The sequence below is a fragment of the Platichthys flesus genome, chromosome 2, assembly GCF_949316205.1.
Source record: "Platichthys flesus chromosome 2, fPlaFle2.1, whole genome shotgun sequence".
In the NCBI taxonomy this organism is placed as follows: domain Eukaryota; kingdom Metazoa; phylum Chordata; class Actinopteri; order Pleuronectiformes; family Pleuronectidae; genus Platichthys; species Platichthys flesus.
In genome coordinates, this window is record NC_084946.1 from 25,032,461 (window position 1) to 25,048,344 (window position 15,884).

At 45.2% G+C, this 15,884-nt stretch overlaps 1 protein-coding gene across 3 annotated transcripts in view; it reads right to left on the reverse strand.

Annotated features, from left to right (window-relative positions):
• The window catches only part of igsf21a (immunoglobin superfamily, member 21a), a 170,556-nt gene extending 160,633 nt beyond the window's left edge, over nucleotides 1-9,923 (reverse strand). For 2 of the 3 annotated variants that reach the window (XM_062407689.1, XM_062407670.1), the window contains exon 1: nucleotides 9,419-9,649. In XM_062407689.1, the coding sequence (XP_062263673.1) occupies nucleotides 9,419-9,560 (142 nt within the window). In that variant the 5' untranslated portion in view covers nucleotides 9,561-9,649. Of the gene's footprint in view, nucleotides 1-9,418; nucleotides 9,650-9,835 lie in introns of those variants that run through there. The other variant, XM_062407678.1, reaches the window with a different exon arrangement.
• Between the last annotated feature and the right edge of the window lie 5,961 nt (nucleotides 9,924-15,884).

Sequence of the window (15,884 nt, forward strand, 5' to 3'; positions counted from 1 at the left end):
ATTAATTCACCGTTATGTCCCCAGTTATAGTTCTTTTACCCTTTTTCCAGTGAGCAGCCAAAGAAAATGATCTCTCATCTTATCTTACATATTTTACTGCAGGTGGACCTCATGCTGACCCGTGTGTCTGTAGAATAGAACCTCGTTAAACTGAACATCTGCATTTTTGAAAAAGAAAACAGGGTCAAACTGAGGTCAAAGCGATGCTGTAGAATCCTCCAAAACAAATGCCCCAAACTTTTCAAAAGGATGTTGGTGTGAAATGAAATCTTCATCGCTCAGCGGTGCCACTCCTGGAAGCTTAAGTCCCCGTCCCACACACACACACACACACACACACACACACACACACACTCCACGATGAATCATGAGTGCCTGAGATAAGTGTCACGTACAGAACACAGGGCTCCTCTCAAGACTCTCTAACAAGGAACCTGATGTTAGGGAAACAGTGGAAGAGCAATTGTTATTACTCGGCAGCAGCCATGTTGGAACGACGATAAGCAAAATCGCCTTTAATCCACATCAGCTTGTAAGAAACAAGGGAAGAAGAGAGTGAAGCTGCTGATTCAGCCCATCAGGAAGTCCATGCTCTAATATGGGAAGAGTAGGGTTGTGATGTTTAAAATGATATATGCCCGAAAACAACACTGTATTGTTTACTGGAGATCGCACACACTCACACACACACACAAAGTTTCTCCACCTTCTCTCTATCTCTGCAAACCACCAGATGCTGAGGGAATCAGAGTTTGCTTCACACGCCCACACAAGCCAGACAAATGAAAGTTGCTCTTCTTTCTTCGCCCGACTCTCTCTCGTCCAGAGCCGTTTTCTCGTTGCCTCATCACATGCGCAGAGATTTTGATCATTCACAGCGTCGCCGTAATTCGACGTGTTCTTTGATTCTTTCCGTTGGACAGGGAGAGGATGGGATGTGGTGGCAATGGGAGGGGATTCTGCTGTGACCCATTAGCCTCATGGGAGACGGTTTTGAATTCTATTGAATTCATCCAGGGACTCTGGGCGACGAGCAAACACCAAAGATCCTAATCGTTAGTTTGTGAGTAACGGAGGGTTCAGACCCCTAACGGCAAAAACTGGTACATCGCCGAAAGACCAGATCACTTTCTCTGATACCAGGTGAATTCCCACTGTGACCACAGACCATTGGATGTTTCCTACAGGCAATTAGATGATGGTTAGAATCGTCATAGTGGTTTGACCAGTTAGTTGATTTGTCAGGATTGTGTTGTGTTAGTTTGACAGAAAAGCAGGGGGTGGCTTGTGGTTTGCGGACACCGTGGATTTAATGCTAATTAAAAAATGTTCTCTTGTTTTAGAAGAAATTAAATCATAACAGAGTTATTTTGTATTAAACAAAATAAATATGAATCACCCATTTGTTGCGACTGGATGGATGGTTCCAATTTCACAATGAGGTCAAATATATTACGCTTGATTCTACAAAGGGTCAGAATATGAACATTGAACCAACTCCTTGTAACTAAATTCATCTCTGGATGAACATGGATTAAAACCTGATTCTCTTCTGTTCACACTAATGAATCCATTCACTTTGTGAGGAGGAGCAGTTCTCAGGTCTGTTGCTGGTGGAGAATCATGATGCTGTCACAACCAGAGATGATGATGATGATGATGATGATGATGGAAGCTCGGGTAAGTGAAAGTGATCTACTGCTTTCTCTTTGTATAGATTAGTGTTCAAAGTGTTCACTGACTTGTTCACTGACTTGTTCACTGACTTGTTCACTGACTTGTTCACCTAAATCACCGTTAACTGTGTCGTCTCTCCCTTTGTCTTGTTCTATCTTCTCCAGACTTTATACATGATGAAATGACTTTAGTCCTCAAAAACATCTGGAGACGACTCCAGCACAACTCCAGCTCCAGATAGAGAGGAAACCACAACTTGTGTCTGTCTATGTGGATAAATACCATGATAAATATCATATTATTATTTATTTTAGGTTTGAAGACAGATTGTCTCTCCTGGTTAAAGGTTTTGGTTTTAAACTGAAACCACAAATCTGAGGTCGATGGATTACGTGTTATTCCTCCTCACTGCGCTCGAGCATCACAATGATACATATTCAACCTTTTCTGTATTTCTCTTGATGAATGGACTCGATGTGCTTCACACTGAGACAATACATACAAACAGCTGTTGAGGCGTTCACAAAACAATGAGAAATCCAAGAATATTATAAAGTGAAGCATTCATCAAATGCAGCCGCACGCGAACCAATCACACGTGCAACACTCCCACGGCCAATCACAGCAGCTGAACGAGACACACGCACCACAAATAGACTCAGTACACAAAATCAGCCAAAGACCTGAGGGAACAGGAAACGGCTTTGCAATTGAAAGTCGACAGAGAACAGGACATAGGTGAAGAGACCTTCTCCAGATATGGGTGAATCAACAATAATATACGTTTTGTATTTTACACAAGACCCTTCATCATACACACAGGTCGACTCCACAGCGCCTCCTGGTTGAGGGACAGAGCCGGTGTCCTGGTGGCTGGTTCTATGAATCCCTCACCGTCCATCCACTGGATGAGGGCCCAGTATCGCTGGAGGCCAACCGTCCTCCTCAGCTCCACACTGCTTTGAGCTCCCTCCACCACACCCACCCTGTTTTGTTTTTTTGTGCAATCCAATCCAATCTAGATTCGACTCAATCCCTCTGGTAATTATCTCCCATCACCTTGTTGGCATCATATTACACAGAGTAAAGAAAACACTCTTGTTCTGAAGCAGCAGATGATGAACGTCAGTATTGCTCTGCACTAGAGACACCACATGGTGCCACCAACACCTTTCTCTGGTCATTTTGATTTTTCATTAGCAGCCGATTCACTTTGAGCTCGGAGGTCCAACGTGAACGAGCGGTGGCCGAAGCCCTTGGACAATGAAAGGTCTGGTTTCTGGGTCAGCGACCTGTTTCAGGTTTTGAAACGGCTCTTTCATCACATTAAATGGGATTTTAAGTTACAAAAGATCCAGACTAAAGGTTAGTGCTAGAGGAGTTAGGCTTTAATTGAGGGTGATCACTGAAGGAGAAGGTAGCGGTACACATGGTTTCTACAGAAGTCCTGGACTCTTGATTATTCTCTTCTTCTTCTTCTTCTTCTTCTTCTTCAGAGAAACTTATTAGATGACGTCCAGTCACCTTCACGTAGGATTGCTCCCCACACACGGGCTGTGATCGCTGCCTTTATTCCGGTCAGAGCGCTCAGTGAGTGGAAGAGGTCAACCACAGATGTAGAGCAGGTTTTTATGTCCTGCTCATTGGGTCCAAGTCGGCTGTGCTCTCTTTGCCGCCCGAAAGCAATTAACGTCATATTTTTGGGACAAACAGCAAACACACACCTCACTGTGTGGAATAATGGCCCCTTTGTTACAGAGACATCAGTGGAGTACTAAATAGAGACTCAAGACAAAAGGGATCCTGACTTTCTCACTTTATCACAACAGAACTTCTCTGTTTATTAGAGATGATTCATCGGTTAGCCAAACGCCCGAAATGAACCTTTCACAGAGAGAACGTTAACCGAGTTTGTTTTCTTTCATTTTGCAGAATAACTATAAATATAATAATGTTTACAATGATAAATACAATATTTACAAATATTACAAAGAGGTTTACAATGCAGAGATGTGTATTTTTGTGGACACTAAATCAAGTTCTTCATATATTTGGTTTTATTTGTCTTTTCTTCAAGGTCAAACTGTAAAATATCGAATTAATGTTTTTACCCATATACATTTCTATGAATATGTATGTATTGGACCTGTTTTACTCCCTAATGCTCCCTAATAACTAATGCATAGTTATGTAATAAATGTAAAAAATCTTTAATTAATCCCACCGCTGTATTGTTCTTTCACGGTGATCTCCTGCTGTTTACACTACACACTGTGAAAGCAGCTCCTGCAGGATGAAGAAAGTGCAAATATATAAAAAGATGTTTTTAAAGAGTCACAATGGACGACCAGGCGAGCGACAGCCAAACACGAACAATGGCGACGGCTCCTAATCTGAGCATAATCATTTTATATAACAGCTGAGAGCTGCAGCGCTGATGCGTCGCCCGCTGATTGTCAGATAGCCGCATAACCACGACCCACTTCCCAGCCAACATCTCTTCTCACTTCCTGGAAGCGAGGACCAGCCGTCGCTGCAGTCGCCATCAGATCTAACAGGCGATCCAGGGCCGGTCAGATCCGCTCGTCCACAGTGTCGAACTCTGCACAGGCAAGACGTGACGTGACACGAGGGATTTGAACCCGTGGCAGGTTCAAACGTTTAGCCTGCAGGACGGTTAGGACGGTTAGATCAGTCCCACTCCCACCTGTCACTGTAATATCACTATGTTTACAGCTGTTCTGTCTGACTGTGTGTGTGTGTGTGTGTGTGTGTGTGTGTGTGTGTGTGTCTGTGACGGCGCTGTTTAAGTCTTTTTCCATAATGCTCGGCTTCTCTCTGACCTCTGACCCGGCGAACATGAGTCCATGGACGTTGATTATTTGACTCCTTATCCTCTCATATTCCAACCAGACCCGAATCACCAGCAGCCGCCCGTTCCATTTCCTAATCTACATGAAATCACAGCACCTTCTGATTTGCCGCGTGGCTCTCTGAACCCCCGATGCAGCCGTTCAGCTCCCGACCCACAGCGCCCCCCCCCCCCACCTGACATTTGCATTTTGGCCCAGAAATCACAAAGGCTGCAAAACGATTTCATCCCCTGCAGAACAGATTGTGGACACATTAACAAAACGAGATGCATGGCTATCAGAGGGGAGATGCAGGATTGATTGCACAGAGTCAACAAGTAGGGATATTATGCATGTAGCTTTCAATAGAAGAAACTGTTATTCTCACTCATAATGGTGCAGGATCTAATTCTGCAGTGCGTCACTCCAGCCACAGCTTGAAACGGGAAATGTGAGACAGCATTAGAGATACTTTGATTTGTATGAGGTGCGACTGATTTTGTAAAACGATCTTTGCTACAGTGAAAAAACACAAAAATCCACCAACTGCTCTGGCAAGCAGCAAGAAATTTAAAAAAAAAAAAATCCTCAAAAAAGCTGCAATTTAATATAATTTCAATTCAATTTCTGAACACTCAAATCTTTAGTTCTTAATCTCTTAAAGAAATCTCAGTGAAGCGAGTCTGTTCCTCCCTACGCGAGACAGGGAGAGGAGGAGGAACTGTGTCCCTGTGTCATTACAAAGTTTCCTCCTCTTTGTTCCTGGAGGCTCATGAGCACAAAGACAATCAATCAAACCACCTCACACGGCACCGGTCAAAAAGACAACATGCACCAACTTCCAGGAGAGGTCACAAACAGGGGTGCAGAGAAAAAAATCGGTTATTTTTATAACTCAAAGCCAGGAAATTAAAAATGAATACCTCCCCCACGAATCATTTGTATCATGTAGCCGAGGTGGAATCTTTGAGCTCACGCCCTCGCTCCCCTCTCACCTCCACGACTGTAACTCCCTCAGAGTGCAGAGTCAGTCCAGAGCGCTGCTGTTCGGTCTCCAACACAATCCAACAGGTGAAACCGTATCATCCCTGTTTCAGCATCTGTGCACCGGCTGTGCACCGGCTGCCGGCTTGTTGAAGGATTGGTTTCAAAATCATTGAAAGCCAGGAATCAGCCTGAGATCCTCTGTGAAGCCAGTTTCACAATCTAGGCTGAAGACTAGAGGAATCAGAGAGTTTCCACTTCGGAACAATCTGCCAGAAGAGATCTTCAGTTACCTGTTTTAACCTGATTGGGAATTTCATATTGTTTGAAAAGTGTGACACAGATCAGGTTATTATTTATCATCATCAATAGGAATCAACAGTGATCTTTAAACTCTTTAATCTATTTGGTTGCTTTTCAGTATCAAGACATCAGATGATCACAGCCGCCGGTTTATCTCCTTCACCGCAGAGGTAATGTTTCCAGCCCTGTCCGTTTGTTTATCACCACGAGTCCGGAGCAGATTTCTTGGTGGGAGGACAGGACCCGGGCCAAGATAAAAACCCATTCCATTTTGGCAGGGATCCGGACGAAGAGGCGGATTCCTCCTCTTCTTTTTGTTGTACGGCTCTTTTACATTGTGTGATTGCATTGGTTGACCTTTTCTCCCCGTTTCTCCCAGGAGGTAATTCATGGATCTGACTGATGTGTCTGAGGGAATTTGGTGCGATTTGGTGGAAATGAAGGAAACTTTGTGTCCTTTGTGGACGTGGTTGATTTTACACGAGGACTGTTTTAGTATTTACAGGAAAGTGCTTTTTTAAAACATGCACCTTTCATTGCAATTCACAACTGTCAATGTGCGATATTACAGCTTGGAAGAGGAAAGTAAACAAATATTTACTGTGCACTCTCCCTGATTGACCCGAGGACCATGTTGTTATAAACACCTACAAAACTGGCATCTTTTATTTTTATGTGAGGATTTATATGACACATTCAAGGTCATGGCTCATTTGACCTGGTTTGTCTAGACAATAAATATATACATTCATTATAAATCTTTCCAATTAGACCACTGGAGCTCCATGGTTGGTTTAAACTGAAATGCGCCAGAGGATTCTGACAATAAGCAAGAAAATCCTCTCCCAGCACATTGATTCCTCAAGGCTGCCATTGGACCAGCAAACACATGGTTCCTGTACTCAGCCTGGGAAAGGTCTGATACATAACCGCCTGTAAAACCTCAAGATATCACCTTCACACTTTGATTTGATCAGAATGAAGACATGTTGAATATTGACCTTTAGAGGTGCAGGTGGGTGCATTCTGTTATCTTCCAAAGTTCTGTAGATCATAATGTGATCTTAGTCGATTCAGGGGCTGATGCTCGTTAACTTTCTTTGGACTCGATTTCTATATCTGAATGTTTGACCTACAGGCCGGAGCTCTCCAGTGAGATCAATGCTCATAATGGTTCGTCTGCAGTGATGCTGCAAAAGTCAATCAGACGTAACGAGTGCAGTGGAGGTTGAAGACGCAGCTGCGGGTTGTGAACCTGGACACACACGTGAACGGAGATAGAGAAGATGAAGGTGCTTTACTGTAGTAGTGCAACACATATTTTTAAAATGTGTGTTATCCTTTAGTTTAGCCTTTATGTCTGGAAACGTTTATCCTACAGTTTGATGTTCCTTTCCCTAATTCAGACTCTGACCCTGCCACTTGGTCATAGCCCTTTGTTTTGCACGTGGCCTTGAAGGGGCAGTTATTAATATAAAAACATAAGTTGGCTGCTGATGACGTATGTGAGTGGTTTCCCAACTCCTAGGGGACGATTCTCTAGCCCCCCCCCCTCCCTTTTTTGAACGTAAAAGTAAATCTATATGTGGCCCCGCCCTCTTTTAGGGAATCAAAATAAAAGATTGGCTCACACACTGAAACAGGAAAAAAAAAACCTGTTAGAACACACAGGGTGATATTGCTGTGGATTGAAGGTGATAGCAGAGCATCGGTTTATATAAAGAAAACCACTCGGGGGGCTAGGGGGAGGGGGGGGCGACAGTAAAGGTGGCATCCTGGGGTCGATCCACAGCAAAGAGGTGCTTTGACTTGAACAGTAGTGGCAACAAAAGCCAACAACAAACCGTGCGAGTCACTCCGGCTCACATCCTGCCAACGGGGCCTTGGTATATCCAACCTCTCACAGTTTGTTTACATGCTGATCAATGTGAACTGCAGCCTGGACGATCTCCCTGCCCCTCAGCTGCAGTGAATAATGAAACCACTGTCGTCTTAACTGTTTGTAACATTTCAGAATGAGCACGGCTGCATCAAGGACCAAACTACTCTCTCCACCTTGCAAAGCCAGTGTGGGGTTCCAGCTTAATCTGAGCGAGGCTGACCCACAGGCAGTTTTTATAACAACTTCATGTTAAGCCCAACTGAAATAATGATTTCCTATATGGGTCGGCAAAGGTCAGGAACACTACAGAACTACTAAATCCACAGCAAACAGACAAAGGTTAGCGGTTTGCTCCGGGAGGCGTGCCGCTCTGATGCTGCAGGAAGGAGTGAACTCTCCTCCTTTCAAGAAGTGTGAGCAGGAGCTCCAGCTGCACGAGGAGGAGCAGCCCTGCTCACACTCACCGGCTACCTCCTGCCCAGAGATGAGGACCAAGTGCTGGCGATGCAGTCTTGTATTGCCAGCCTCCCTAATGATGTGACAGCACGAGGAGAGAGCAGCAGCAGCAGCAGTAAGCCCCTGCAGAATGCCACAGGGACCGCGTGAGAGGACGAGCAGCATCTGAGCAGGGAGGTGACGTGCATGCATTTCTCCCACCAGCTCCTGATCTGTTGCAAATGTGGGAGATGATTGTGTCTGGCTCGGATTTGCAGTAACAACCCAGCACACAGAGAGAAATGTGAAAAAAGGAAAGGAAGGAGGGACACTCAGGAGACAGCATGAATGTGTAGAGAGCACTTCACCGCCAGGATGTAGAGGAGTTCGAGAGGATCAGTGTTTGTTGCAACGCTCGTCCAAACGGGGGGGGGGGGGGCAGGGATGGGGGGGGCAGAGAAGACGACACGGACGCCACCGCAGCGCGGAGAAGACCGTGCACAAGCCAGAAATCTGCACTGTAACGGGAAAAAAGACGCACTGTGGTGTCTGCTGCAACTTTCATATCTGTTGAGCTCTGGCGCAAACTGGAGCTGCGTGCGCCAGGATGACCGGTGCGCTCCAAGCCTGCTCACCAGCCACACGCTGCAATAGCCTTAAACAAATAGATGTAAATGAATGTACGTTGCATGCAGGGGCGTATATAAGCAGATGAATTCGGACTTTAATTAAAGAAAAAATTTAAATAAGAGACAACGACGCCTCCTGCACCACCTCCTCTCTACATCCCCTTCTGCACCACCACCACCGCACATCGAGCAGCCTCAACTGAATCCCACCATTATTCATTGATCCCCTCCACGACTCGTCTTTGGCACAGAGAGAGAGAGAGAGAGCGAGGGTGAGAGAGAGAGAGAGAGAGGTGGTGGTGGGGGGGGGGGGGGGTGAGGAGGTGTGTGTGTGGGGGGGGGGGGTAAAGTTGGCATGAGGCGAGCACAAACACCGATCGCCTCCATCTGGCTGTCCTGTTTAATGGCCACTTAGTATTACACTGTCACACGTGAATCACTCAACGCGCACTTGACAGTTTGGACATTGTTGCGCACACGCATGCATCGGATTTGGCTGCACATCTTGCCCCCCCCCCCCCCCCCCCCACCCACACCACCACCACCAGCACCCCGCTGCGTGCGCGCGTTTGGGTCTGGGGGTTCGGGAGAGAGAGAGAGAGAGAGAGAGAGAGAGAGAGAGAGAGATGTGTGGATGTGCACAGGGTCAGACTCACCGACGGCGAAATCCAGCAGATCCGCGCACAGGAGCAAGCACAGCGAGAAGACGGTCATCTTTCCCTTATTTCGCAATAAATCCCAAACTCCATCGGCGTTCACATGCTCCGCGCGTCCTCCCGGCCGTGTAATCCCCACCATTCCAGAGGCAGCAGGCGATGGAGAGGCGCCCCCCAACTACTCATGATGCAGCCCCCAAGTCTGAGAGGAGAGATCGGGAGAAGTTGACAGTGAATACAGCGGCGGAGGGAACCGAGCACCGGAGAGAGAGGAGAGAGAGGAGGAGGAGGTGGAGGAGGAGGGATGGGAGGAGGGAGGGAGGGGAGGTTGGAAATTTAAAAAAATAAAAAAAAAGCCTCAAAAAGCCAACACACACACACACACATACACATACACACACACACAAAATGACTCACAAAGCCGAGTGGTATTTTTGTGTCCACCTCCCAGTTTGAACAATGGGGAGCTGCGCTGCGTAGAGGAGCAGATCCGGCTCTGGAGGAGACGGAGGTTTGGATGAAAATGTGCTCCTCCGTCACCTCTCTCTCTCTCCCTCCCTCTCTCTCTCTCTCCCTCTCTCTCCCTCTCTCTCTCTCTGTATCCCTCCCTCTCTCACTCTCCCTCCCGCCCTCCAGACAGACGCACAGTCATTTCCTGATCACTCTCTCTTTTATTTCACACAATTTCCCCTTAATCCCACCCTGGACCCAAACCCCTCTAATTCTGTCCATTAAGCCGATTTATTTCTGTAGAATTATTTTTCTTTTTTTAAATAGAGATCCTCTCGCTTCTCGCCCGTATTACATGCGTGTGATGTCAAACGGCAGCTGGCCGAGCTCGTGCACTTTATCAAGAAATCAAGAATTTCATCATCGGAGCAGATTGAGCTGAATGATCTGTTATCCGCAGATGAAAAGATGCTTCAACTCGGGTCACCTTTGTACGGAAGCCCGAAGCCACCACTCGGATACAAAGGACCCTGCAAGTCAATTAAAAACTTTCATCGTAATAACGACTCACAAACTTAAACATAATGACAAAATACTGGATTAGCATCTCGAATTTATGATTTAACAAGTCAAAACAATGGCTTCTAATGACGTAAGCTACTATCTCAAGATCCTTAATTAAATACTGATTTTGAGATATTAAGTTAATGCAGAGCAACGACTTTGTATTTCAAAACAACGAGTTAGCATCGTAAAAAAAGTAAGAATCCCCAAAAATAACAATTTAGGATCTCAAAATAACAAATAAGACTAAATAACAAGTTTGAATCTCATAGTGTCTTAGGAGTATCTCACTAATATCTTATAAAAACACGTATGTCGCCTGTGTTACAACTTAAAATGATGATTTAGTGACTCAAAATAAAGAGTTAGAATGTCAAAATAACGTTTTATCTAAAAGATAACGATTCACTATCTCAACATAATAACTCACCGTCTCATAATCATGACCTAATTCAATAATTTAGGTTTTTCAATTTCATATTTGTGTGTCTTGCACTGGCAGAAACAAGCTTCCATACCTTTGCTTTGCACTCCACTACCTTAAAGACTCATTGCTGCATAATGCATAGTTCAGTCCAAACATCTGTGTGTGTGTGTGTCTGTGTGTGTGTGTGTGTGTTCAGAATGGGTAAACATATTGCGTGTATAGATCTTATTTTCTTGCCCCTTCGTTAAAAACACTTATATGACCTTCATGATTAGCTGTGTAATAGAGCTCGGCGGCCAGATTAAACTGCTCTGGTTCAAATTGGCTGTGATGGTCGGTCTCATTAAACAGCGTCTATCATGCAGGCGAGTGTGCATCCAAGTGTTGAGGAGGATTTCACCTCCGAGGGAAGAGACCATCTTTATACCCGGATCATATTTATCACACCACTCAAACACAACGTGAAAGGTTCAGATAATCGATCACACTTATCAGTCACTTTGCTCCCAGTGGCCGCTCCGTGCAGCCCTGTTACCTTGGCTTGGGTTTGAACTTTATACTTTAGTGAAGAACTTTACTCGATACACAAACTTTGCTTTCATTTATATTTTATTACTTTTTGTAAATCTCTCAAACAGACAGAGGTTGATTTTATTTTATGATAAAACTCCTGAATCTTTGTAGAAATGTAGAGCTGATCTCAAAACAACATCACCCACGTGTATTCTTCAAAGTTCTACTGACAAAATCCCATTTAGAAACTGCTGTCTAGCTAGATTAAGAAAATAAAAGAACAAAGAGATAATTGTTGTATTGATGACAATTACGGTTTAACTCCAAAATCACCAGGAGCGCCGGAGAGTGACGGGGTCGAAGACATCGTGAAGACTCCCCCTCAAACCTCGACAGGTGCCCGAGGCTGTGTCCTTCTCATCAGCGGCACCTCAGCAAGGTGGGTCCGGGTTCTGCCCCCCCCCCCCCCCCCCCTCTTTTGCTGTGAAATGATGTTAGCAGCACGAGGAGCCTTTTGTGAAATGGTCCACGGGTTCTCTTTCAAAGCCCGGGCAATAAGTTATTCAGGGAGACAGCCAGCGGCATGCCAAATCCATTCTCCCCCAAAAATATGAATTCGCTTGAATGAAGCCATTGGTTTCCCATTTTCAGCAACGCCAACTCAATATATCAAGGCCGTAAAGCGGTATTGATTCGAGCAGCAGTGACCCAGTAATACTTTTACCTGTGCAGGAGCCATGGGAAAACTTTATTTCAGTTTTCTTCTTCCAGCAGGTGGAGACTCGGGGGTCGGAGGACTCGGGGTCGTAATTTGACCTCCTGCTGCAAAGTCCAAATACACCAGACGGTCCCTCATAAAACAACGAGAAGACAGAAATATAGAAACATCACAGAGGCTTTTAAGATGTAAAACCCGAGACACTCCGCCGCTGACGGGGAGGAGAGGAGGTTTCTCTGGTTGAGGGCTGCAGTGCTAATGCACTAACACACATCTCTAGAGGGCAGTGTCAACAACAACTTATTGGGGTAACGGAGCCGAACGTGCCGCTGTCCATGTGTTTGGTCTTACCCCGCTAAGAAGGAAGGTGCTCACTGATTCTGTGTGTTTACCTTTCTCTCTGCACCCGACACACCAATCACTGCTCCTTCCCCTTTGGCTTTTTTTATTTAGAATCTGAGGAATTGCAAGGAGGAGGAAACCTGACACACAGACACGGCCGACTCCATCTGAGAGGATTGCTCTGTCTCCTTCCATTCCTCCCGTGTGCTTTGCTCTTATCATTATGTATTTGTCGCTTTGATTTAACCTGTTGTGATGCGCAGACAGTGCTGGGGGAACTGTGGTACCAGTGATAATCTGCGGCCACTCACTCGTGGGTAAACTGGGTGGAAAACGGGTCTTTTGTGTTTGTGTAAACGCGTCTGACTCAATTTGCCGAGCGGCACCTTGTCTAATTGCATGTTTTCGTATATTTAACTGTAGGCCGCGTTTAACCCGACTCCATGGAATTAATGTCTGAACATACAAACAGTCTCGTTGATTTGTAACATGGTGGAAAAAAAACACATTAGTGAAAGTGTCCAGCAGCTAAATCAACAGTTTGTGGCTCTTATTTCAGTTTAATGGTGAATTGACAGTTTAAATGGAGCGTTTCTGAACGACCACTCAGAGATTTACTGTACAACTCACATTCACCGGTCCACACACACATTCATACACACAGCTCCTGTGTGTATGAGACACAGTTCATACACTGCAGCCATTAGAGGCAATTTGGGGCTCAAGATCTTGCCCATGGACACTTCAGAAGGGAGTTCGAACCAGCGCTAGGGATCAAACGCACGGACTGTCTAGATAGTGGGCAACCCTCTGTACCTCCCGAGCCACAGTCACCAGATAACTGTGTGATTTGATGATGATGCAAAATCATGTCTCTTCTGTGCAAAAAAACTTTTAACTCAGCGTTTGAGGACAACGAACATCCTCGACCACAAGTAGAATTTAATTTAGTCAACCTCTGGCATTGCTCACACTTCCCCTGCCTCAACGTTAAAGTGCTTTTATCACAAAGGAATTATTACATAAACCGTTACTTAACAGTAACCGGATAGGAAAAAGACGAGAGCGGAAAACAACGGTGAGGCTGAGATGCCGTTTGATCGATGGAATAACTGTTGGCAGTGAAACCTGGCAGAATTAGCATTAAGGAGTTGCACTGCTGTTATTACATAAAAAAAGATATATGTATATCTATATCTATATCCTGCATGAAGTGCTTTAATGCTCCATAAGGTGGATGTGTAATTACTTGCTTTCTTAAGGCCAACAGGAAGTTACTTTCACCACAAGAGATATTCACAGACGTCATTGATAACTCGATGGGCTCCAAGTCGCAGACTGTCCAGAGCGGATACATGTTCAGACCAGTTCCAGGCCCTTTTGATTACTGGTAATATCGGGTGCCACTCATGGGAAAGGAAGGTGATTCAGAAAGAACACTCGATGCATTGTTGCGGCTCAATGCCTCTTTCTCTGCTCCCATCACGGCTCAGGAAGGTGAGGAGACATTTTCAGACATTTTTGTTAAGGAGCTGAAGTGAAGAGAGGGAGGTTTTCTAAATCATCCTTACAGTCGTAGCTCAGGCACATGATGGGGGGGGGGGGGGGGGGGGGGTTCTTAGGGAATATTTTGACCTCTGTCGTTTGTGAGCACAGTCACAGGATCAGCACCTTGGACAGCGTCTGTAACCCCCTTTCATACTTTTGAACTTTCCGAAGTTAAATTCACTTTAAACCTCTGATCCTGAAAACATATAAAACCCATAAAATCCTAATATTCTGGAACCCCGTCTGTTTCCAACTGCAAAAATCACCCGTTGTTATTTGTGGAGCTTTATTTGATTTCCCAATCAAACTGACATTTGATTTCCCAATGTCAGTTGAAGAGCTTGTAAAGGTACATAATCAGTAAATAATAATAATTGGGGAGAGCGTGGCCTAGGGGATAGAGCGGGTGCTCTGCAACAAGAAGGTTGCCGGTTTCGAATCCCACTCTATCCCATCTGCATGTCTAAGTGTCCTTGGCAAGATACTGAACCCCTAGATGGCCCCTCATAAAATGATGAGTGTTCTAAAAATGTAAGTCGCTTTGGATAAAAGCGTCAGCTAAATGACATGTAATGTAACATGTAAGAAACAACAATAATACATCTTCAGTGCCTTTCTATGCATCTAATCCACTGATTACACTGCAGTGACTCACACATATCAGCCCCTCGGTTTCCTTCCATCAAGGAACCATGAATTATTCCCGGAGAAATCAGTGAAAATGCTAATCTCTGTATCCGCCCCCTGATCCGGTTCCACACCTGGATTTAAATGGTTCTTCCCCGGGTCACGACTCGCCCCTGCTCGGAATAACAAGGAATATAGGTTGAGTTGTTTCTGTGTATTACAGCTGAAAACATAACTTCATTGGTGGAGTTAAAATATCATGAAACAGTATTAATATGAGCAAACACAAGTGATGAACATTCTTCCCTCTGCCCTTTTCTCCTCAGGGGGAAACGCTGCCTATGGCAAATATGGGCATGCAGTGACTTTTACGACATCTGATTTAGAAGTAGTAGTGTCTTAGGGCAAATATCAACTAGGTAATATGGAGCAAATACAATAAAGCAAATATCAACTAGTATATACGTTGATATTTGCCCCCCCCCCAGGACAGTGTATATCAGTCGCAGCCTCCGTCGCTCCTGGCACCGAGCAGCACACGAGGCATCTGTCACCGGAAGCAGCCGCGGCCACGACATGAATCAACTGGCGGAGGCGAGTTGTGTGCACAAGCCGGCGATGTGACCTTTGAGTCGGTTCCCTCGGTCACACACCTGCACACGGCATTAGTGCAAATCACCCGGGGGGGATTCACGAGGGAACTGTTGCTGAAGACAACCGCCGGCTCTATGAGCATAAAGAACAGCTGCCATGCAGGAGGAGCGTCAACATGTCCCAGAGGAGGGGACACTGAGGTCCACACCGGCTAATGCTGCCGCCTGATGTAGTTTTAATGTTGCAGCGAGAACAAATGTTTGTTAGTCACTGAGAAATCAATTGTGTCTTTGGGAGAACACTGAAGGCTGACCTCAAATCAGTCCTTATTCTCTAATCTGTAATATGAGTTGATATTCAAGGATGGCCGAGAATCCCTCGTCCTCTGGAGACGAGGTCTGTATCTTCCTGCAGAAACAACAGAGGTGGTGAAGGCCCACACTTTGTTTGGAGTCTTTAAATCACCTGCCAAAAAAAACATCTCCACATGCACTGTGCTGATTTGAGTCAAGTTATGATGTGAGGCGTCAGTGAACAGGAAGCTTCCTCAGTGTCCAAGGTTCCTTTGTCTCAGGGGAGTTTACAAATCAGTGTTTGACATGAACAGGCATTAAAAGGATAAGAAACAAGATTAGTTATAGAAATGCAAATCTGGTTTCACATAGAGGTGAACAGCTTTTTCC